Raw genomic sequence first — 23,092 nt, forward strand, 5'->3', positions numbered from 1 at the left:
GGTAGATACTTCTCTCTTTTTATTTAAGGTAGAGCACAATAAAGCTTGATGTGCTTCACAGTGAAGTGGAATGGCTATAGAAGAACTCGTGTCAATAATAGGTTTCCTATTAGATATGTTACCTACTGTTATTTTAAGAAAAAAATGGTAACTATTGGTAAACTATTGGTAAAAATAAAACTGACATTTTCATAAAGGTGTGACTTTATATCCGGGGTTTGAACTTAGGATTTCACACTTGCTAGCTGGTAGTCTACCACTTGAGCCATGGCTCTAGCCCTGCTTTTTGCTGGTTATTTTGGAGATGGAGTCTAGCAAAGTTTTCTGCTTCAGTGTTGGCCTCCAACTATGAGCCTTCAGATTTCAACCTCCTGAGTTGCTAGAATTACAGGCTTGAATACCTAAGCCTATGGGATTTTAAGCTCCTTCAGGGCAAAGATGCTGTGTGCTATGTTCTGTTTTCCACACAGCTGACATCTAGCACAGTGCATAGTAAAGATGATCAATTCTCATTAAAGCTGTGAACGAATTATTGTGAAAGTGATTTCACAGATTCTAAAGTGAAATATGAAATAGTTTAAATTGTAATTGTTTATCAGAAAGTGCCAAATCTCTTGTCTTTGAACATTTAAAAATCTGTTAGTACATTCAATCTAGGAATATACTGATTGCTCGGGCTTCAGAAGATATTTACAGTTTATTTCAAGCAAAATGTTCTTTTGTTGAGAGAGGCATGGTACAGATGGTTTAATGCAATATGTGCAACAGTGTTAATACTATAAGAATTATATGTCTGATGCCTTGTAATTACCATGTAATCCTAGCTACTCAAGAAACTGAGATCTGAGAGTCACGATTTGAAGACATCCCAGGCAAGAAAACCAAGAGGCTCTTATCCTTATCTCCAATTAACTAGCAAAAAGGCTGCAGTAGAGGTGTGTCTCATATGAGAGTGAGAGCAGGAGACATTGAGTTCATGCCCCAGCACCATGCACTTGTGTACACACACACACACACACACACACACACACGAAATATAAAGACCCTGGTAAAGACAATACTTGAAGCTGATTCTTATTAAAAATGATTAGTTTCCATAGACGCACAGAGTTCTATAAATACTATTACAAGAAAGGGTAACAAAACAAGGACTAATTCAGTTGCATGGAAAGGAGAATGGAGGTAAATTTAAATTTATCCTCTTAAGGCTTTAGATCTCACATTTATCAGTATTAGTATCACATCAAACAGGAGGCTTTTATTGGCCATCTAACTGTTTTCTTTACTTGGATCTAAGGTGCCTGCTCATAGTGACTAGCCAGAAGCTGTCAAGTCAGAAGGGGAATCATCTCCCTTCTATTTTCCATTTCCCACCAGGGGCTGGGGTTCTGCACAGCTTTCCCCATTAGGTGGCTCCACTTCTCCATTTGGGCCCCTGGCTCTCACTATGGCTTTGAAATACCTGACAGTTCACCTCATGTCTCCCCTTGCTGGAAGGTCCCCCAACCCAACTGTGTCTTCACAAACTCTCTCCTTTTTATTGTTATTAAAGGTGATGTGCAGAGGGGTTACAGTTCCCTAAGCCAAGTAAAGAGTACATTTCTTTTTAGACAAGGCCCCCTCCACAAGTTGGATAGTTCATTTCCAACATAGTACCCTGTGAATACTACGGCTGTGTTTGTTTACCCTTTGTCCCTCGATTTCTATGGCTATTTCTGATGTTATTTTGTGAAATGAGATGGTTTTATGCCCATTCTTTCTAGATAACCAAGCTGAAAATAGACAGCAATCCGTTTGCCAAAGGATTTCGGGACTCCTCCAGGCTTACGGACATTGAGAGGTAAGGCCCCCTTTCTGTTTATTCTTTGGTTTAGATAAGATAAAGGGAAGGGTGAGTTTGTAAGAACACAGGCCTCTTTCCTGCAGAAACCCTAACCATGCTGGGTCTAGTTCGCAGTTGCGTGATTCTTCCTTCTAGTTATAAATCCCTGGAGATAAGCAGTGAATTCCTGCAGCCAGATCTCTTCTAGCTCTTGTCTAAGTGAGGGGCCATGTTGCTTAGGATGTACCCACCCTATAGAGAAAGAAAAACCAGGGTTTTGTTTCCATCTAGGACTTTGTCCTCTCAATGCTGTTAAGATATGTGGTTCGTGAGGGACAATCTGTAGAGAAGTGCTGTCTCCTGAGTAGTACTTCTGATACGACTTGATAGATGTGGTCTTCCGATGGGAGCATTTTGGCTAGTGAATGTAAATATTCTAGTATTGGGAAGAAGTCAATGTGATTTAAGTGAGGACAGCATAATTTTGCCTGGTGAGTCAACAGCATGAAAAGGAGAAATATCAGGCCTCAGGACCTGTCAGAGGATGGATGAACATCTTCTCATGTCTTGGTTGAAATGGTTCATGAAGTTTGGTACCATTGAGGGGATGGACAAGGAATAGTGAATACTGAGGTCCTTTGTGTACCTGTGAGAATGATAAAAACACATTTTTCAAAAAGACACTCAACCTGAGCAATTATTTCTAGTTTTTAACCAAACTAAATTTCTATACTTATTCCCTTTTTCTCTTTTCTTTCCTTCCTTCCTTTCTCTTTCTTCCTTCCTTTCTCTTTCTTTCTTTCTTTCTTTCTTTCTTTCTTTCTTTCTTTCTTTCTTTCTTTCTTTCTTCCTTTCTTTCTAGTACTGGGTGTGAACTCAAAGCTGTATGCTTACTAGGCAAGGCCTCCAGCCTCCAGGTGTTTTTGCCACCTGTTTTTAAGATGAGGTCTTGTTTCCTGCCTACTTAACATCTGGACTTCAGTCTGCTCAGGAGACCACCTCCGGCTTCCTCCCACTGAGATGGAGTCCCTTGGATTTTTCTGTGTGGGCTGCCTTACAAGTGTACTTCTCCTCCTCTAACCTCCTGCCTGGCTTAGGAAGACAGGGGTGCACTAATGTGCCCAATAATGGGTTGAGAATGTCTTGTAAACTTTTATAACCTGACTGACCTTGACGCATTTTCCTCCTGTGCCTCCTAAGTAAGTAGGATTGTAGATGTGAGCTGTCTGTGCACTCCTCTTTTCATGAACTCTAATGTCTTTACTGACAGGTGCGGTACCTAGCTACTAGCCCTCTGGCATATTGCATCCCTGCATCTTTGTGCAACTTGCCTGCCAGCTGCTACACATTTCCGTTGCAATCATTGCTCCCTGCAGGGTCACATCTGAACTCAGCACTTCTGTCCAATTTCTCCTGGCAACATAAGTTGAGGGATAATTGCTTGTTGTAGCAACCTCTGCCTCATTCTTCCTAAGCCTTTCTAAGTGTCAGGGTGTTGAGAGGTGGTTCCATGGCAGGGAAAGGCTGGATGGGCAGATAGAGAAGCCAACAGGACTGGCTGAATATTGAACAGCAACTGTGGGATTTGAGTCACAAAGAGATGAGTAAATGGCTGGAGTTGGTGAGATCAGGACAAGAAACTCAGGCTTGCTGTTGATAATCTATTGTGAAGTAGCAAGGGCAGGCAAGTGGGTGAGTCCACTTGGAAGAGTCATCAGGCTAGTAGAGAATGTGGTACCAGTTATGTGAATGACAAAGGCCACTTGCGTTAGGTGCTGACTTTTCGTGGGGTGAGCTCTTCTTTGTGAAGGACAAGAGCATGAATACAGATGAGTTTGCGCAGCTGAAATGATTTGAAATGAACTTTTCTTTCAGTTTTATTTTGGACTGAGGCAATAATATGTGTTTCCCACGTGAATGCTGTGTTCTGTCTGGTCAGAGGTAAGCATGACCTATCAGGAGTGAAAGTCATGGGGTAAAATGCAGCTCTGCCTTTTCCTGGGTAAATAATCTTTTGGTGGAGTCACTAAGCCCGGGAATCAGTTTTCATCTAGAAAATGACAAGAACAACCACTTATTCCTTCCGAGGTTTCCTGGAAAATTGAACAAGATGAAACTTAGGAAAGCACTTTATGAATCTAAAGATTCAAAACCCTTCCTAGATAAACATTGCATACTAACCATTGTACTCTGTCACTCTTCACTGTCTTTGTGAACCGTTTCTTGGGTACAAACAGCCTTGCAGTCACTTATGGGCCCAGGAGATAGGAGAACGCAGTCTGACTGAAGGGCATGGTTGGTTAATGCATGTTCACTAAGCGTCCTGATGGGGTGACGCTCACACAGACTTGAAGCTAAGTAGCTGTCAGTGGTTGGAAGGCTAAGAGGACATGCTTACATGACTCTCTTGACGTCTGCAAGATGATGCAGTGATGATGATCATTCTGAAAATCAGCTTTGTATGACCTAAGTAGTGTGAAATTAGCCAAGGTTTTGGATTTCATTTCCAGGTATTTAAGTCTGAATTTTTCCTAAGCAGCCTTTGGGGATGAGACAAATCAGATCAATTGATCTTTAGAGACCTAAAGAAATTAAATTAGTCTGGAGTCAGTTACTGCACTAAACTATCCAGTAATTGAATTTCTCCTTGTAACTGATTGAAAACGGCCTTATCTGTAACAATATTGGGAGCTTTCCTTTATAAGAGATCTGAGAGGAAAACACATCTTTTTATGACATGATGACAGATATTGCACTTCTCTAACCTAATTGAATACGATGTTATAAATATGTGACCTTAATGATTTCAAGGTTCTCGTTCAAGATTTACAGCTTACCAGGTGGGGCAGGGAAACAAAAGTGCCTTTGGGGTTGGCTCTGTTTACTCAGACCTGGACATTCACCCTCCTCTTCCTTCCATAACTGTGGAAGCTTTCCCAGACACAGAATGACTGTAGGTTTCTTGCTCTGCTTCCACTGCAGTTCTGTTCAGAGTTAAATGTCAGTCTTATTCTAGAGAAATACACCTTCCTCAGTTATAAAAAGAAACTCCATCTCTTTGTCATTATTATTAGACTGATTTATCATTCTGAAAATCAGCTTTGTATGACTCTGATAAATGGATGAGTTTTCTCACTGAGTCGCTTGTTTTCTCTATGATTTTTATTTTGTACTGTCCCTACTCCAAAATTATGTATACATATTAAATTATACACTTCCTATCACTTTTATGCTTCCTCTTTTCTCTGATGTAGATAATATTTGTTTTGAAAGAAGGAATAGAAATATCGCTATATTTTACACATAGTTTCAATATATAATTATCGATATAGTGATTCACTCCTTATTTATAATTTTCTCTTTATCATGTGCCAAATTCTTACCTACACTAAATTGTCAGCATAGGGAAATACTGGCTGATACTTCAGTATCTGCAATGGTAAGCCTCTGTCCTTTTTATTTTTTACTTTCATCATTTGCTTGAACTCAGGGCCTGAACTGAGTTCAAGGGGGGTAAGGGTAGCACTCTGCCACTTAGCCACAGTGTCATATCTGGTCTTTTCTGAGTAGCTTATTGGAAATAAGAGTCTTACGGAATTTTCCACCTGGGCTGGCTTTAAACTGTGATCCTCAGATCTCAGCCCCTTGAATAGCTAGGAGGACAGGTGTGAGCCACCACCATCCAGCATACAGACCTGTGTGTTAGGCATAAAGCAAAACCTCCAGGGTCTCTGTCTTCCTATCTCCTTCCCCACCCAAAAAAAAAGTCCCAACTAGACTGCATTGTCAAGACTAGATATTAAAAGAAGATGAATGAGAGGATACCATTATTGGTCTAGAATTGTTGACTGGGTAATGAAGAGCAGCCTAGCTAGATGCCAGCGGCCCTGGTTTTCCAGGGGGTGGTAATCAGGACGATCTTGGTGTGAGGCCTTCCTCTTTCCTCTTGTGGCTGCCAAGGAGTTTTTCTCATGTTTTTGCTTTTTAGTTCCAGTCCCCTGGCTGTGCTTTCCTGATCTCATGTGGTGGATTCTCCTCATCACATCCCACCACGGACTCCAGTGTCTTCTGAGCCCTTGCCTTTCAGTCTACAACTTTGCTAGGTCATCTAACTCCATGTTATACTCTTACATGCTGACAATTTCCAATTTTGCATGTCTTGTCAGGCTCTTGCTTTTGACTTTTTCCTCCCTCCCCTTTAATAGAATGTGGGATTTTGCACACCTGAAGCTGAATGACTAACCACCACCCTTTCCATGTTCTGCTCAAACACCCAAGGGCTACCCTTGACTTCTATTTTCCCCTCCACATCCAAAGAGTTGATCAGTCTTGATAACTAACCATTCTAAATATGGAGAAGAGGTTCACTTTCCATGTTACCACCCAGATGGAACACCACTGTCTCTCTCCTAGCTTAGTTACATGAATATTCTAGTTGATCTTTCTCCCTCCACACTTATAGTTCTTCCATCTATTTTCAATGAAGCAATGGAGAGCAACTACATGGAGTTGGATTGTATTCCACACTCAGAGCTCTCCATTTTCCTCTTCTCACTTAAAGATAACTCAAAAGACAGTACAGAATCTATCCCATTTTGTTCCTTACTGTATCTTCAGGCTATGGAACATGCCTGTTACCACTAAGCATTCAAGTACTTGTTGAGTGAATGAAATCTGTGTTATCTTAAAAATATCATGCAAAGTATTGATATTTGAAGCAATCTTGTTTGAAGGTCTTCATTTTGTTTTAAATGTATAATTGGAGCTGTCATGAAGTCTTCCGATAATTGATGAGTTTGGTGTTCCTTTGAACAATGTCTGATTTCTGATTGATTTGTTTTGTCGTTTAATTCCTCTTCTAGTTTTGGTTGTATTTACCAAGTTCTCTTCCCTTTTATAATTTATAATGACAATGAATACTCCAAATTTGCCAAGCATCAAGATGGTAGCCATAGCCCTGGCACATTTTGTGTAGCTACACCTCAGAGTAGTCATGTAAGTGGAAATGGTGATCACCACACGTCATAGATGAGGTAACTAAACTTTAGAAAGAGAAATGCATACTATTTGTTTTTGAGCTAACCCTCAAGTCTAAGTCACTTTGTCAGAAAATAGAGTTACTATAAGCAAACTATTCTATCAATATAGAAAGAATTGTTTGTGTCATTCCATATCAGGATCTACTAGCAACAAATCCACAAACTACAACAAACTACAGTTCCATTGTCTTTCTGCAGGAGTACTCTGGAGTTCATGTGGTAGCCATGGCTGTGGCAGTCACAAGTTCTCCCTCCCAGTTCTCATCGCCAACATCAACAGCATTCAGATCCCACATCACATCTCATACAAGGAGACACTGACTGAGGCTTCTCGCTGGTTGCAATGACATAGAATAGTAAGAAAGGGTCAACTCCATCACAGGACTTCGAAAGACTAGGTTGAAGGCAGAGGCAGAGAGCTGATGGGGTTGCAAAAGAATGAGTTAGGGTGGTTAGAATCCAGTCACATACCTGTACTGCCATCATGGCCAGGGCTCAGAGCTGGCAGGCACAGGGGGTCAGGCAGTTTTGACTACACAGCCTTAAGCAGGGAGATTGTGCTGAGCTACAGTCTGGAGAGAGGGTGGGAACCCTTTGCCTGGTGGGCCATGGTGGAACGCCAGTCCTCTAATGATGTGTCGTTAGATAAGGGTCTCCCTCCTTATTTATATGCACCATTTGTTGGTCTGGTGTGGTTCTGGTTTCCTTGATATAGTTTTGGTATAGTTGTGTGCCTCTGAATTAATTTGATAAGTTTGGGATTTGCAGGAGTAAGTGTGGCTCATTGCTGCACTAGACAGATGGTGGCTGTTGACTTGGGCAAACAGGATGCAGAGCCATCTGTCTCAGCACTTGCCTTCAACATGGAGGACAGTATTATTTTTATAAAGTTAAGTCACTCACAGCAAGGCAAGGTATGAAAGCTGCTGCTTGAGTCACTAGAGCCTGGCACAACCTGATCTTCAGAAAGGTCCTTTCTCTAATATTCAGTACATTGCTTCAATTGCTGCCTCTACTTTCTGAAAGAAAATAATTATAATATCCATATGTCTTTTTTTCCCCTAAGAATGAAACTACATTCTTATAGAGATTGTATTAGCCTTCCCTGGGCCAATAATTTTGCTTAAATAATCCAGGAGATAATTTTTTTTGCCAGTCCTGGGGCTTGAACTCAGGACCTGGGCACGGTCCTGGGGCTTTCTCAAGGTTAACCTCTACCACTTGAGCCACAGCACTACTTCTGGCTTTTTCTGTGTATGTGGTACTGAGGAATCACACCTAGGGCTTTGTGCATGCTGGCAAGCACTCTACCCCAAGCCACACTCTCGGCCCCCAGGAGATTCATTTTTATCTTTATTGTCTTAATCAAATCTTTTCCTTAATGTTAACATAAGGATTGCCGCATATTAACAATCATCATCAGTTTAGATCTAACCCTGTTCTTCCCTATTCTCTGTATACTGTTTATGTCTTCTGTCCTTTCTCCAGGGACTGGACTTGAACTCAACTTTGTTCTCAGTTGCTGGTAAATACTGAATAATTTCCTGAGCAAGGTTGTGTGGTTGTCTTCTTTATAGGGGTGTTAGTCAGCTTGGTGTTGCTTTGACTAAATGCCTGAAATGACAAAAGGCTTATTTTGGCTCAGAGGTTTCGGTAGATGGTTGCTCCCATGGCTCCACTGAGCCAAGACCCTGGGAATGGGTGAAGGGAGGGACTGATCACTCATGGTGGCCAGGAAGCAGAGAATGGAAACAGAGCTTCAAAGACAGGCTGCCAGTGACCTGTTTCCAGCAACGAGATCCCAGATATTCTTCCTAATGGCACATTCAGCTCTGGACTCTTGCAAGGTCAGCAACTTGGTGACTGGATCAACACTCAGTAGTGTCAACTGTTGGGGGCCCAGCCTTGAACACACAAGTCTCTGTGCACATTTTGTACCATAACTGTTACTAGGTCAAAGTGTTTTTTCTTCTAAACATTTCACTCTTCCTTTTAAGTAAGTCATTTGGATTTTTTGGATTGTAGAATGAAAAACAAAAAGCTTTGTAAGAAACTCTTCTGTTTTCTCTGTTGATAATGTTTATGTTTTGCTTAAAACTCAGAAGTTCTGCCAACATCACATTGACAACTCAAGTCCTAATTGAAGGACTTCCTGGGCTTGACCTCAGGGCCTGAGCACTGTCACTGGGCCTCCCTCAAGGCTAGTGCTCTACCACTTGAGCCACAGCACCACTTCCAGCATGTTTTTCTATGTATGTGGTACTGAGGAAATGAACCTGTGCATGCTAGGCAAAAATTCTACCACTAGGCCAAACTCCCAGCCCTGAGCCCAGGAAAATCTTCTGGGTTTGTTTCTCTCCTCCCTCTTTGACTTAGCCATCACCTCACAGGCTCTTAAGCTCCTGCTGAATGTGTGTTTCCTATCTCTTAAACCTTTTCTCTTTCCCTTTGCATTCTGAATTTTTGGAGAACTGGTTTTGATTTTCTAACGTCCAGAGTCCTTCAGCATCCATTATTCTTCTTTACAGTCTTACTGAGTCCCTGTAAAATGTGGTGGTTGTTACTTTGGCATTTGTGATGATAAGCGCGAGTGTGTCAGTATCATGCCTCTTAGTCCCTGTGTTCCACTAATACTTTCTTGTTCCACACTGCTAAAAATTGGGAAGTATGTGATAGAGATTTTAGATGATATCTTTCTGTTCCTTGCACAGATCTGTCGCAAATGAAATTATTAGTTATGCTTCATTCAGTGACTTTTCTGGTTTCAAACTGGTGTTTCATAAGGTTCTGCTGATCTCTTGCATGTAATAGCATATCTGTTTGTTGAATATTAGAAATTAAGATTAATTCTAAATAAAAGTGCTCTGTAAGCTCTTCAAATGTAGACCAAAGAAGGGAATAATGCATTTATTGTTAATTCATCAGTGTGGAAATAAGAATAATTTCAATTTCAAGTTAGAGAGTGATTGCCAGCAAAGGGAGGCAGTCTTTGAAGACAGAGCTTTGACTTTGTTCATCGGGGTGGTTGTGGTGATCTCTGCCTTCCCTGGCAGCCAGGAACCACCCTGGCACCACCACCTCTTGTCCAGGGCTGTCCTCAGTTGTAGGCCTCACAGCCTTCAGTGTACCAAATGCACTGAGCACGGTGAGTACTCTGGTTGAATTTCTTCCTTCTAAACTCTAGTAGGGTGAGAATCTGCCTCCTCTGACTGAGGGATGGGCTGTGTTCATGTTTAACCATTGTCGCTCCAGCTTAGGGCTGGGTGAAGTTCAGCTAGAAGACTTACCTGTTCCCAGCCACCAAGCCTTCCTCCTTGCTCCCTGATGAATGGCAGACTACTAAATGTATCTCCCTCTTCCTTCTTTCTTTGTGACTGAAATAGATAACTATGATGTTGGCATCCTCCTTCATTTTCTGGGTTTTGCTTTTATTCTTAGTTCTCTGGGTATGACAGGAAATTAAACACATAAGCTTATATCCCCCTGTGAGGTTGGAATTCACTTTGAGAGTCCCTGTGGGAAGTGATTTGAGAAAAGCTTACATGAAAACTTTCAGATTCATGACATTTGGACACAAGCCCAGCAGGATACAGGTCTCTGTTCAGAACTCAGCTGCTCTATTAGTTTAGATGAGGAAGAAGACATTTAGAAACCAAGCTGCAAATCTAATACTCTGGGAATTTGTAGAAGTTATATCTGCCTCAGGCAATGAAGCAGTAAGTCTTTTAGCAGATTTAATAAAGAGGCTCACAGCTTGCAGATAACTTATAGGTCTTTCATAATGACTTACAAAGCTAGAAAATAGGTAGCATTCATTCTATGCACTTAGGCTGGTTTGCTGCTTTGAATCAGGTGGGTAGATAACCTTGATCAAGGTTTTGTAAACTTGCTTCCCAGAATCCTCAAGCTAAGAATGCTTTTCCCCCACATTTTTAAATAGTGGAACAAATTTACAAAAGTACATCTTATCATTTACCAATAAAGTTTTATTGGCACACAGTCCTGTCTTTTAGTTTGCATGGCAGGTTGGGCTTCTTTCTTCTTCCAGTGAATGCTGAGTATGTGCAGACCTTCACGTAGTCACTATCTGGCTCTTAGTAACAGGACATTTTATGGTCTCTGGCTGAGAACTTCAAGGGTCTGGGAAATTAAGACAGTAAGGAAATCTACCTAGAAAATGTTCCTGCTTAGGGTATTATCTTTTTGGATTCAAATGAAGGATAGCACAGCTTCATTAGAGGAGGCCATGCTATGTGCTCTTTCCAAAGCTGGCCCCATCTGTTCTCTGCCAGCATTTATTCTCCCTGTCTTCCCAGTTGTGGTAAGATGGACTGAGAAGGCTGCAATGTATCCACATCTGTGAGAAGTCATGATGAAGTCTCTTTTGAAAAGTTAGTATGCACTTCAACAAAATGAGTATTAGGAGAGTGAAATGTCCTGTCTGGGTGTGAATACTAGTGTGTGTGGGGGAAATGGAGAGAGTTGGGGAAGGTGAATATTTTCAAGAGATTTGTATACATGTGAAGAAGTGGAACAATGAAACTTGCTGAGACTGTTTTGGAAAGATGACAGAAAGGACAAATCTGATCAAGATGCATTGCATGTGTCTGTGAAAATTTGTCTAGGTCAAAATGAACCCCCCTTGTACAACTAATTGCTGCTAATAAAAAGAGACTCTTCTCTCTGGAACTAATGAGCAACACATAGTACTCTAATCTTATAGAGATGAAAGGGGTATTCATTCTTAATTATTGCATTGCAGTTTACTCTTTCTCAAATATAAATTTAAAAATAAAAAAATTTTCTAAACTACATATACTAAAGTAAGCTCTGGCACTGTGATTTAAGAAGAATTTATTCTGAAACTAGAATGAAAATTAGAAGTTATTCAATGTATTCCTGTCATTACAGCAAAGAGGCAATTAGGTCCCAGAAAACAGAAATGAAATGCTCAGAGCCAACCATATGGAATAGAAGATTTATATTTAGAAGTCAAGGCTCTTTGCAATGAATATAGGACCTCTCCAAAATAACTATTTAATTGTTTTATTGTACTTTGGTTTTAAGGAGGAGGATTTACTTTGAGAGTTACATTGTAGGGCAATTGCACAGTTGTCAAACGTTACACAGTATAGACACACAAACCTAGAGGGATAGTCTGCTACAATTCTAGGCTGTGCTGTGCATTCACCTCACATGTTCTGGCATTGACAGAAATGCCTTTAAACAGTTAGTGGCTGTGCTTATAGATACCCAAGCCATTAGAAAATCAGTGGTCTTTGAGGATCCCCTAATCCCTTCCCCAGTTCCTCTACTGTCTCATTTCATAGAGGAAGTCAAAGCCCAGATCCCATATGGAATCTGATGATTGCACAGTTTCTTGGAAAAACTTATTTTTTTAATTCTCCACTGAAAATTGACTTAGCATAAGATAAAAGCAGTTTTGTTTGGTAAACAGTTAAAATTTTCTTGTAACTAAAATCTATTAATTTAATCCAATTAAAATAATCTGTTAGAACTACAAGGGAATGGCTAATTCCATAGTTACAGTTACTAAAAAATTATAGTTACTAAAAAATACCTTTAACAAGTGTGTTTCTGTTTTTCTTTTCTTTCTTTTTTGTCAGTCCTGGACCTTGAACTCAGGGCCTGAGCACTATCCTTGGACTTTCTCAAGGCTAGCACTCTACCACTGGAGACATAGCACCATTTCCAGCTTTTTTCTCTCTATGTGGTATGGAGGAATCGAACCCAGGTCTTTGTGCATGCTAGGCAAGCACTCTTACCACTAGGCCAAACTCCCGACCCTGTGTGTTTGTTTTTTAACTTGTGTCAGTATTGGGGCCTTGATTGCAGGGCCTGGGTGTTTGTTGTCCCTGAGCACTTTGCTCAAGCCTGGAGCTCTACCGCTTGAGCTATACCTCCACTTTTGTCTTTTTGCTATTTCATTGAAGATAAGAGTCTCACAAACTTTTCAAACGCCAGTCTGAGCCTCCAGAGGCTTGAGAGCTTTGAGCCACTAGCATTTGTCCCTTCGTGTTTTTCAAAGGGACTTCTTTATTCACAGAGACCAAGAGCAAGCATTTATTTTACCACACTGTATGCCTGAGAATGACAAGCCAGGAGCCTGAGTCTCAGGATTCATTTTCATAATTGATTTAGAGTCAAATAAGCCAAAGTTTCTCTTACTTGCATCTATCTGAGAAAAAAAGTGTCTCACTAACTGTTTTCTAACTTACTGGAGTTTATTTATATTTTCAGTAACCTGTACTTTGCAGGAGACGTTCTTTCTTCTAGTTGGCATAGTCCCGAGACTCATGAAACTGCATAGAAGTTTTGAGTCTTGCTTCCCTTTCCCCACAGTGGTACTGTTTTATTTCTTTCAGCTGCTAATGACAATACAAAGCTAGAACTATATACTGCTGAGAAAAAGAAAACAGGATAGGATTTAGTCAAGTAAATAAAATAAGAAAATCTCAAAGCTTTTGGAAAGATCAGAGCTATTTTTGATTTCCTAGGATGGATGCTATAATATCTTTCCATTCTAAAATTAAAATTGATGATTTGTCAGATGCTCAAATTGTATTACCTGAAAGTTCTCATTTATTAAGAAGTTCATTAAGTTACTCATATTGATGTTCTGCAGTTTACAATACTTACACATCAATCTTTGGCAAAATATTATAACAAAGAGTTATGCATAAAGATCCAGTGAGACTAGATGTGAGCATGAACAAAGCCATGGGAGAACAACTTGCAATATTTTCCTTTCTATAAATTACATTTGCTCTTAATGAATTGGACATTTTCACCTCTAATACACTTTTTACCAGGTCTCTAGGATGTTAGAATTTAAATTGACATAACATTTGACCCTTATTTGATTGTGCTTCTGATTTGAAGGTTTAAACGAATCATAAAAAGTTGTAGAGGCTAGAAGTGTACATGTCTTCTGAAATAAGTATGATTATGTGACCAGCTTTTGGAACAAATAACCTTGGTACTTCTTAACAATTAAAATCATTTGTGTTACCTATGAACACTTATGATGCATCTACCTGCCAGGTACGAGGCCCTCTCCCTATACTAATGCACCTCACCTTAATAATAACCCCAAGATGGAGATCGTACCAAATCCTTCATTATACAGGAGAGAGAAAAGGGAGGCCTGGGAAGGCAAAATCCTCTGCCTTCAAACTCCCATCTCACAGGTGGCAGAGTTGGGGCTCAAGTTAAGCTGAAGTGAACTGAGTGACTTGGCTTAATATGAGTGACTTTAAGTGGCTCTGAATGTTTCGGTAAGCGTAGCACAGTCAGTGCCACTGCCCGGTTGTCTTCAATAGAAGTCTGGTTGTATCCTGTAACAGATTTCTTTCCTGGAATTGATGCTACAAAGCAGTCAGAAGAGATCTTTTGGCAATCACCTGTGCTTTTTTTATTTAGTAGGCAGTGATGATTAAGCATTAGATACTAGAAAGGCTAAACTTCCCTAATGATACCCATATGATTTTACCTTTTCAATCTAAAGGTTAAATCTACTGAAACTCCAGGCTCACACATGGCAAATCTGAGCAGTCATGATACTGACAGAGCTTATAATTTAACCCAAACCACTCAACCTATTAGGGGAATCCTGCTTCATTTTTTAGGGTACAGCATCTTAGAGATCCTTGCAAAAGGCTTCCAGGTAAACAAAATCTTTGCACTTTCCACTCTGCTGCAAAGAAGAATTAGATATAAAGTACACAGTGTGGGCTGATTGCTCTTTGTAACGTCTTGGAAGAGATGGCTCTGATATGCACACTGTGTTCAATCACTTAAAAGGCAATAATGCAATTACTCCATCCTTTATAGAAGAACTGCCACTGCTCTCAGTTCACTTTCAGGCCTGACACAAGTAAATCACTTTGATAAAAAAAAAAAAAAACAAACCCTTCCCCCTCCTGCAGATGAGCATAAGTAATGATACCGGCGATCCAGCAAGGACAAAATGAATATAATGTACTTTTTATAGAAAAGCAAAATGTTTCACAAGGCAGTGATTCATCATGTTATTTGGGAGATGAATTTTCTTTTGTGTGTATGGAAGATGTTCATATGATCTTACACAAAGGCACTTTTACAGAGGCAGATACACAGCCCTCTTTGGAAATTAAGTGCTTGAATTTAGTGTTTTATGTACAAATTAGGGAAAGAGGGATACAGCTTGGAATATCTCATCCTTTACTTGGGGCCATTGATGTCACTTAGGGACATTGTTTTATAACTCTTCCAAAAGAAAATATTTTCTAGGATAGCTATGCGAAAATACCTCCTTATTCTTCTCCAGATGTATTTGGAATATTATCAGCATGTCACATGACTCAGTTTTAAAGGGCATAGACTTGAATGTATTTTATCATTTGCAATTCAGGCCATTTGACTTCCTTTACAATGGCCCAAGTAATCCAAAAGGATGGTCATTTTGTAATATTACAGTGAATTAGGTCTTTGAGGAAGTGACATTAGCTATTAAAACAGCTAGATTCCACATTACTGTAGTGTAATTATAAAATGATTAAAATCTATGACAGGCTAGTTAGAGTCCATGTTCTGGCTATACTATCATTTCCATTACCTTTTAGGGGGAGAGTTTAAGACATGAATTGACTACGCTGGTGTGCTAATGGTAGATATTAGTGGGCTTCCATGTGTTATTTCAATGTGCACGCATACTCACTGTCCAGATCAAACCCATCCTCCTTTCTCCATCCTCCCCCGCCCCCTTCTCAACATTGCTCATATACCTTCAGATTCACTTTTTCACTTTCTACAAACAAAGTTCGGTACATTGTCCTTTTATAGCAAATTCAACAATGTCCTTCAGTTTATCCATTTTGCTACAAATGATAGAATTTCATTTTCTTTATGGCTGTGTAGTACTCCAGTGTGTGTGTGTGTGTGTGTGTGTGTGTGTGTGTGTGTGTGTGTACATCTCTTTGCCCGTTCATCTGGGATGGGTCCCTAGGTTGGTTGTCTTATGTGATTGGGGCATCATGCTAATTGTGCCACCTTTGGGTCTATACCCAGAAGGAGGTATTGCTGGATCATATGGGCATACTCATTCATCAGTACCACTCAGTGAATGATTTAAAAAAATGGTTGGCTCCAGGGATATTTAAATATAGGATGCATTTTAAAGCAAGTGATATCGACTTACTATACCATTTTCTCATGAATGTGTTTATGTGGTAGATCCAATTTTATGATAGGTACAATTTTGCCACAGAATCACAAACAACATTCTAGTCAATTTATCTAGAATAAAATGTCTAGTCCCAGAGAAATTCTCAATAGGTATCCATTAACCAGGTAATTATAGGTAACTGTATAAAGGAGGAACAAAGGTAAGGATTACAGCAGACATCTTGTCAGAAACAAAGTGAGGTGATGGTGAAGTAATATCATCCAAGAACTGAAAGAAAAAGTTGGTTAACCTACAACCCTATCCCAGAAAAACTATCACTTAAAAGCCAAAATCCTATCTACAAACACTGGAGTCCACCATCAGCAAGTTGTATTGTGGTGATGATGTTAAAAGCAGGCTTTCAGGTGAAAGGGATTTTTTGTTGTTGTTAATGAAATGGTCTTTATTTCTTTGATGTGAAGCTTGATAAGTGTGCACCAGGCTTTGGCTGGAGTAGACAGCTAGTGTAAGGGGCCTTGAATAATCCATGCCAGCCACAGATCTGGCATCCCTTCACTCCCAAACCACCAGGACTCCAGTGAGCAAAAGAGAATTACTACTTGATCCTGGACCAAGGCCAGCTCCTACAATGAATCTACATTAGAAATCAGCCCTCCGGGCTAAGATGATATTAAGAAGGAAATCAGAAAAAAAAAAAAAACTTGAGCTAAAGGAAAATACACACACTACACATGAAACTTGCAGATTCTAAGCTACTACTCAGGAAATGGATAGTTTTGTAAAATTGATAGTTTCGTAGCCCTTCTTTAGAAATGCAGAAGTATCTCCTACCAATAGCCTCAACTTCCTGCTCAGGAAACTGGGGAAAGAAGAGTAAGAAAGACTGAAAGAACAGGAGGGAAATAATAAATATTGGAGTAGAAATTAGTGGACCAGAAAACACTAAACAATAGAGACAAATCAGTGGAGCTAAATGCAAGAAAACTAAGAAAACTGACAATCAATAGGACAGAAAACACAAATTACCACCATCAAGAATGAGAAGAGGGACCTGACTGACCATACTCCATATTCTTTTGTGGATATTAAAAAGAAGGTTAGTAAAAGAACACTAGTATGTAATGAACATTCACATTTGTTGTTTCACCAAATGAAATGGACAGGTTTCTTAAAGATGCAAACTACCATATCTCATCAAAAGGGATCGATAAAGCCAATAGTTTATGAATTTGTAGTAAAAAAAATCCCCATCATGTATCATCACATAGTATGTTAAGAGACTTATAGAGAATTGAAAGTATGTTTATAACAGACTTAATAGCCACAATAATTTTGTTCCATGTGCAAACACTGGAATTTTACTACAGGAGTATTCTTTGTGTTCTGTGCATTTCAGCAGCCAGTTTTCAGTGAATGCTAAAAATCTGTTTATTAGTACCTGAACATAGACTATGAGGTAGGGAAATTACTTCTATTAGTTCTGAACCACTTGGAATGAATTCATTCTGAATTTCTATTACTACATGATTGGTATTTGGCCATACTTATTCTGGGCACCAAATGGTTACCTTGATTGTCAAGTAAAATTGTGCTGCATGTCAACTCAGCCTAACATTTCCTGACTAGAAAAGTAAATAGCATAAATGGGTTAGAAACACTGGATTTGACATTAATAAATTAATTTTCTTCAGATCATGTTTTAACTAAGGGTAGGAGTTTTGTATTAAGACTCTTAAATTATATGTACCTTATACTTAATATAAAGTAAAATGATTTTTATGATTATCCCTTATTGCCTTTCTTGAAATACATTGCTATGGAAAAATTTTTATAGTGAAATCCATCTTGGAAAATTAGACAGAGAAAAATAGCAAAGTATTTATTGTTCTGTTTACCATAATTTGGAACTCACACACAAATAAGTATTTTATAGTTTTACATTCCCTTTTAACCCATTCAAAAATGGAGCAGGCAAAATTTTCTTCCATGTTGCATATTGTCCATTCTAATATGTATTTAATAACAATAATAAACATGTAATAAACATGGAAATAAAACTTAGTTCTATTAGAAAAAAAACCAACAACTTTTCCATCAAGAAAACTTCAAGATTTCCCTGTTCAGGAAGAAATAATTACAATTCTCTCCAAGCTTTTCTAGAAATTTGAAGGGAAAATTTTTCTTTTTTGGTGCCAATACCAGGGCTGGTTCTCAGCTCAAGGTCTCACATTCTCACTTGGCTTTGAACCATGACTCCAGTCTGGCATTATTCTGGTTAATTGGAAGTGAGTCCCACAGGCTTTTCTGCCTGGGCTGGATTTGAACTGTAATCTTCAGATCTCAGTCTTCTGAGTAGTTAGGATTATAGGTGGAGCCACTGGTGCTCCAGGAGGGAATACTTTTAAACTAGTATTATGAGCTCATCATCACCTTAATACTAAAACTAAAGAATGATACTGTAAATTAGAGAACTACATACCAGCATCTTTTAGGAATATACACAGAGAAGTTCTAAAAAATATTCTCGTTAATCAAGTTCAACAAAAGTAGAATGGTATAATTGAGAAATTAAGCTCAAAATGCAAAATTAGGTTATTATTTCAAGTTCTGTCAATGTAAGTGACCAGATCATTGATTCAAAAAAGGAAAACCATTTGATCACCTCAGTAGGCAGAACACACACACACACACACACACACACACACACACACACACACACACACACACACCGAGCCACTTAACAAAATCCAGAATCCATTTCTGATAAAAAAAAAAAATTCTGAGCGAAGTAGAAACGGAAGGGAACTGTTTCAGTGTGATAAAAGGAAACTATAAAAAATAAACCCCAAGGGCTAATGTTCTACCTCACTGTGAGCTACTAAGTGCTCTCCATAAGATAAAGAATAATGGTGGATGTCCACTCGTAAAACTGCTACCAGTTCAGACTTGTACAGGTAATTGTAGCCACTGCAGTAAGCCAGGAAAAAATAAACAAAATTAAGAAAGTGAAATACAGATGGGATGAATTTGATCAAAATGCATTACATACATGTTGTACCAATCACAATGAAGTCCCTTTGTATACTTGATTTATACTAATAAAAATGTTAGATATCATGATTGCAAAGAAAGACTTAAGGTTACCTCTGCTCACAGACACTATGACAACCTATGGAGAAAATTCAAATCTACAGGAAGGATATGAGCTATTTAGGGATTCATCTGGTAACAATTACAAAGCTTTGCTGAAAAATGCTAGATGAAGAAGACCTAAGCAAATGGAATATATTGCTTCAACGCAGAGATGGAAGTTCTACACAATCTATAGATTCAAACCCATCTTCATAAAAAAATCCCAGTAAGGGCTTCTCGTATAGATGTCAGGTAGTACTAGATTTCGTATATAAAGTAAATTTTGAAAAAGAAAAGACTAATAATGTTTAATTTCAAGACTTTTAACTCAGTAGTCAAGGCAATGTGAATCTAGTGCCAGTATCTACAAATAGATGAAGAGACCAGAGAGGAAAGTGGATCAAAAACTCAGCTTGTCTCTATTTATTTATTTGTTTATTTATTTGCTGGTCCTGGCACTTGAACTGAAGACGTAAGTACTGTCCCTGATTTTCTTTTTCTTCAAGGCTAGTACTCTACCACTTGAGCCACAGTGCCACTTCTCTAAGTAGTTTATTGGAGATAAGAGCCTCACAGACTCCTTTCCCAGGCTGGCTTTGAACCCCGATCCTCAGATCTCAGCCTCCTGAGTAGCTAGAATGACAAGTGTGAGCCACTGGTGTCCAGCCCTTCATCATTTTTTGAAAACCTCTCCCTTCATTCATGTGAATACACAGTTTCTACAACACCAATTGGGATACATTCTTTGCAGGTGAAGTGGAAAGTGTTACATTTGGGGAAGTTATTATAACCATTTGTTTGCCTTATTCCTTAAGTATATGGCTAGATATTTTCTTTAAACTCAGGGCCTTGCCCATACTACATAGGCACTCCACTGCTTGAACCACACACCCAAGGCCTTTCTGCTTTGGTTAATTTTTGCCAAAAGCCTCTCCCATTTTTATTCCTGGACTGACCTGGGCCCTAATCCTTCTACTTACTACCTTTCCTGCATAACAGGACATCAGGCAGCTAATGTCATATCCTTTTTTATTGTTGAGATGAAGCCTTATCAACATTTTGCTTGCCTGTTGTCAAACCATAATTCTCTTGATCTCCACTTCCCAAGTAGCTAGGAATTACACTAGTGAGCCATTAGGCCTGGTAAAGTCTATGTCTGTTATGTATATCTTGACAACCTGTTCTCTGATGTTGAATCTATGCAATTTGAATGAGTAGAATTTCGTACAAAACATTAGCCAAAGTCAGTATGGCAATTCATTGCAGCTCCATTCTGCAAATCCTTCTCATGTCAGTAAGTTCCATGTTCTTATGGCCAGATTTATTTCCTAGCTGAGCCCTGTTCATCTTTATCCTTCACTCAGGGGTCTTGGTGGGGGGAGGTTGTCTTTACTTCTATTGTGCCACAACAATTAATGCACACCTTTTGAACCATCATCTTTCCTTGACGTGGCTTCGTTTTAGCTGAGAAAACAGATTTCTAGACTAATGAATCATCACCTAGACTCTTTACCACTAGAGGTCTGTCGTGAACTCATGATGCCTCCCTTCATGTCCCAGGGAAAGTGTGGAGAGCCTGATCCAGAAGCATTCCTACGCCCGTTCGCCCATCCGCACCTACGGAGGAGAGGAAGAGGTCCTGGGAGATGAGAGTCAGACAACTTCGAATAGAGGTAAGGCAGCTCCAGCCTGTGGGGCTGCAGGAAGACTGCACTCTGGATGGAGGATGAAGGAGTGATGAGAGGTCTGGTCCTGGGGTTCAGGAGAACCAGCCCCATCTGACTCTCCTTACTTTGCCATAGTCATGTGATCAGACTGCATGAAGGCACTGTAGAATAAAGGGACACTTAGTGGCTGAGTCTCAGGTCAGCTGGTTCCTGTCTGTGATTTACTACCAAGAACTAGTCAGTTTTAGGACACAGATCCTTTGATTTTTCTGAGCCTCAGCCTTATCATCTGAAAGTTGAGGAATCTGTATATTCCACCAATATTAAGACTATCTTAACAGACCATAATGGAAAACGCTTGTCCTGGTGAAAGGGGTTGGGTGGAAACAATGGCTCAGTGTCACAAGGGAGATTGATCCATGCTTCCAAAGAGTCCAGATACAGAGGGCAGAGGAGCCCCATCCTGAAAAAAAAATGAGGGAGGGGGAGTTGGGGAGAAAAACCTATGATATAGCAGGCTGTAATCATGAAAACGTGGAACTTCATTTTTTTGTATGTATGTGCTGGTCCTAAGCCTTGAACTCAGAGCTTAGGCTCCATCTTTGAGTTCATTTGCTCAAGATTAGCTCTCTGCCACTTGAGCCATAGGTCCATTTTTGGCTGTTTTGCTTTTGTAGTTTATTGGAGATAAAGAGTCTCATACATTTTTCCTGCCTAGACTAGCTTCACACCTTGATCTTCAGATCTCAGCCTCCTGAATAGATAGGATGACAGGTGTTGAGCCACTGGCACCCAGCAAAGCATGATCCATTTCTTATAACTCATATGATCCACTAGGTGAAAAATTTGCTGTCAACTCGTGCTTAAACTGTACAAGTGTAGATGCTCCCTTGTAGCTTTGGACAGACACTAGAAAGCTTTGCAGTCTCTCTTAATGGAGCTACCACAATAGTTAGAACACATAGCCGGGCCACTTACTTGTAGGCAAGATTTTCCATGGTGGCTATTCTGTGAGGTTGTGTGGGCCATGTATTATGTATTTTTTTTCCTGTTTAGTAGGTTCTTTCTCCCATGTCTAGTGTGAATCATTTGTCATAGGACAAATGGACAGATCTTATGTTACTTTGCCTTTTTGTTGTTGCTGTTGGGTTTGTTTTTTGTTTGTTTGTTTGTTTTGGTAACCATTCTGGGGATCGGACCCAGGACCTGGGCACTGTCCCTGAGCTTTTGCACTCAAGGCTAAGGCTCTATCATTTTGAGCCACAGCATCATTTGAAAATTGGAGATAAAAGTCTCATGCACTTTCTTGCTTGGGCTAGCTTTGAGCCTCTCTCCTTAGATCTCAGCCTCCCCAGTAGCTTAAGATTTCAGGCATGAGCCACCGATGCCTGGTTTGCCTTTTTAAAAGACAGGTCCAGTAAATAAGTTTGAAAGCAAACAGCCCTTTGAAGAATATTCGGTTCTGGATCTCTCCATTGAAATAGTGTTTTCCCCTGTAGGTTCGGCCTTCACAACATCTGACAATCTGTCTCTCAGCTCCTGGGTGTCATCATCTCCCAGTTTCCCTGGGTTCCAGCACCCCCAGTCCCTGACTGCTCTTGGCACCAGCACAGCCTCCATAGCCACGCCCATTCCTCACCCCATTCAGGGGTCTCTGCCTCCATATAGCCGGCTGGGGATGCCTCTGACCCCATCAGCCATTGCCAGCTCCATGCAAGGAAGTGGCCCCACGTTCCCTTCCTTCCACATGCCTCGATACCACCACTACTTCCAGCAGGGCCCCTATGCTGCCATCCAGGGACTCCGCCACTCCTCTGCGGTGATGACGCCATTCGTATGACTCCTCCGAGGCCACGGGAGACGCTAGATCCAGAAGGGTTCCAGAGACAGAGGTCGAAATTGGGGGTGGGGGGGATGGGAGCGCATGGGAGCAGGGGCTCTCCAGGAAACTAAAGAGGAGAGCTGGACTCACGGTCAGACTCACAGTGAAAGGAATGCGCCATGAACCACGACTCGCCTGTCCTTAGGAGCTAGCTAGGCCTTGGGTCTCCAGGAGAATCAGTATGATGTTAATGTTCTTAGCCAGCCCCAGTCCAACACCTGACGGATAAGGTGTGTCGGTCTCCGAGTGCCTAAGAAGGCAGAAGAAGGGTTAAGGCACATTCTTCCTCTTGGTGAGAAAAGACACTGTGGATGCAGCGATGTATAAAGTCAGTCTGTGTATATTTTCTTTCCACTCTTCACA

The 23,092-nt window shown here is 40.2% G+C and overlaps 1 protein-coding gene across 1 annotated transcript in view; it reads left to right on the plus strand.

The window, feature by feature from the left end:
• Tbx20 (T-box transcription factor 20) overlaps nt 1–22,687 on the plus strand; it is a 35,829-nt gene extending 13,142 nt beyond the window's left edge. The window contains exons 6-8 of the mRNA XM_090332272.1: nt 1,764–1,840; nt 20,741–20,853; nt 22,347–22,687. Of these exons, the coding sequence (XP_090188398.1) occupies nt 1,764–1,840; nt 20,741–20,853; nt 22,347–22,687 (531 nt within the window). The remainder of the gene's footprint in view (nt 1–1,763; nt 1,841–20,740; nt 20,854–22,346) is intronic.
• Nucleotides 22,688–23,092: the final 405 nt, after the last annotated feature.

This window comes from Megascapheus bottae, chromosome 5 (assembly GCF_031878675.1).
Source record: "Megascapheus bottae isolate mThoBot1 chromosome 5, mThoBot2.hap1, whole genome shotgun sequence".
NCBI classification, from domain to species: Eukaryota; Metazoa; Chordata; class Mammalia; order Rodentia; family Geomyidae; genus Megascapheus; species Megascapheus bottae.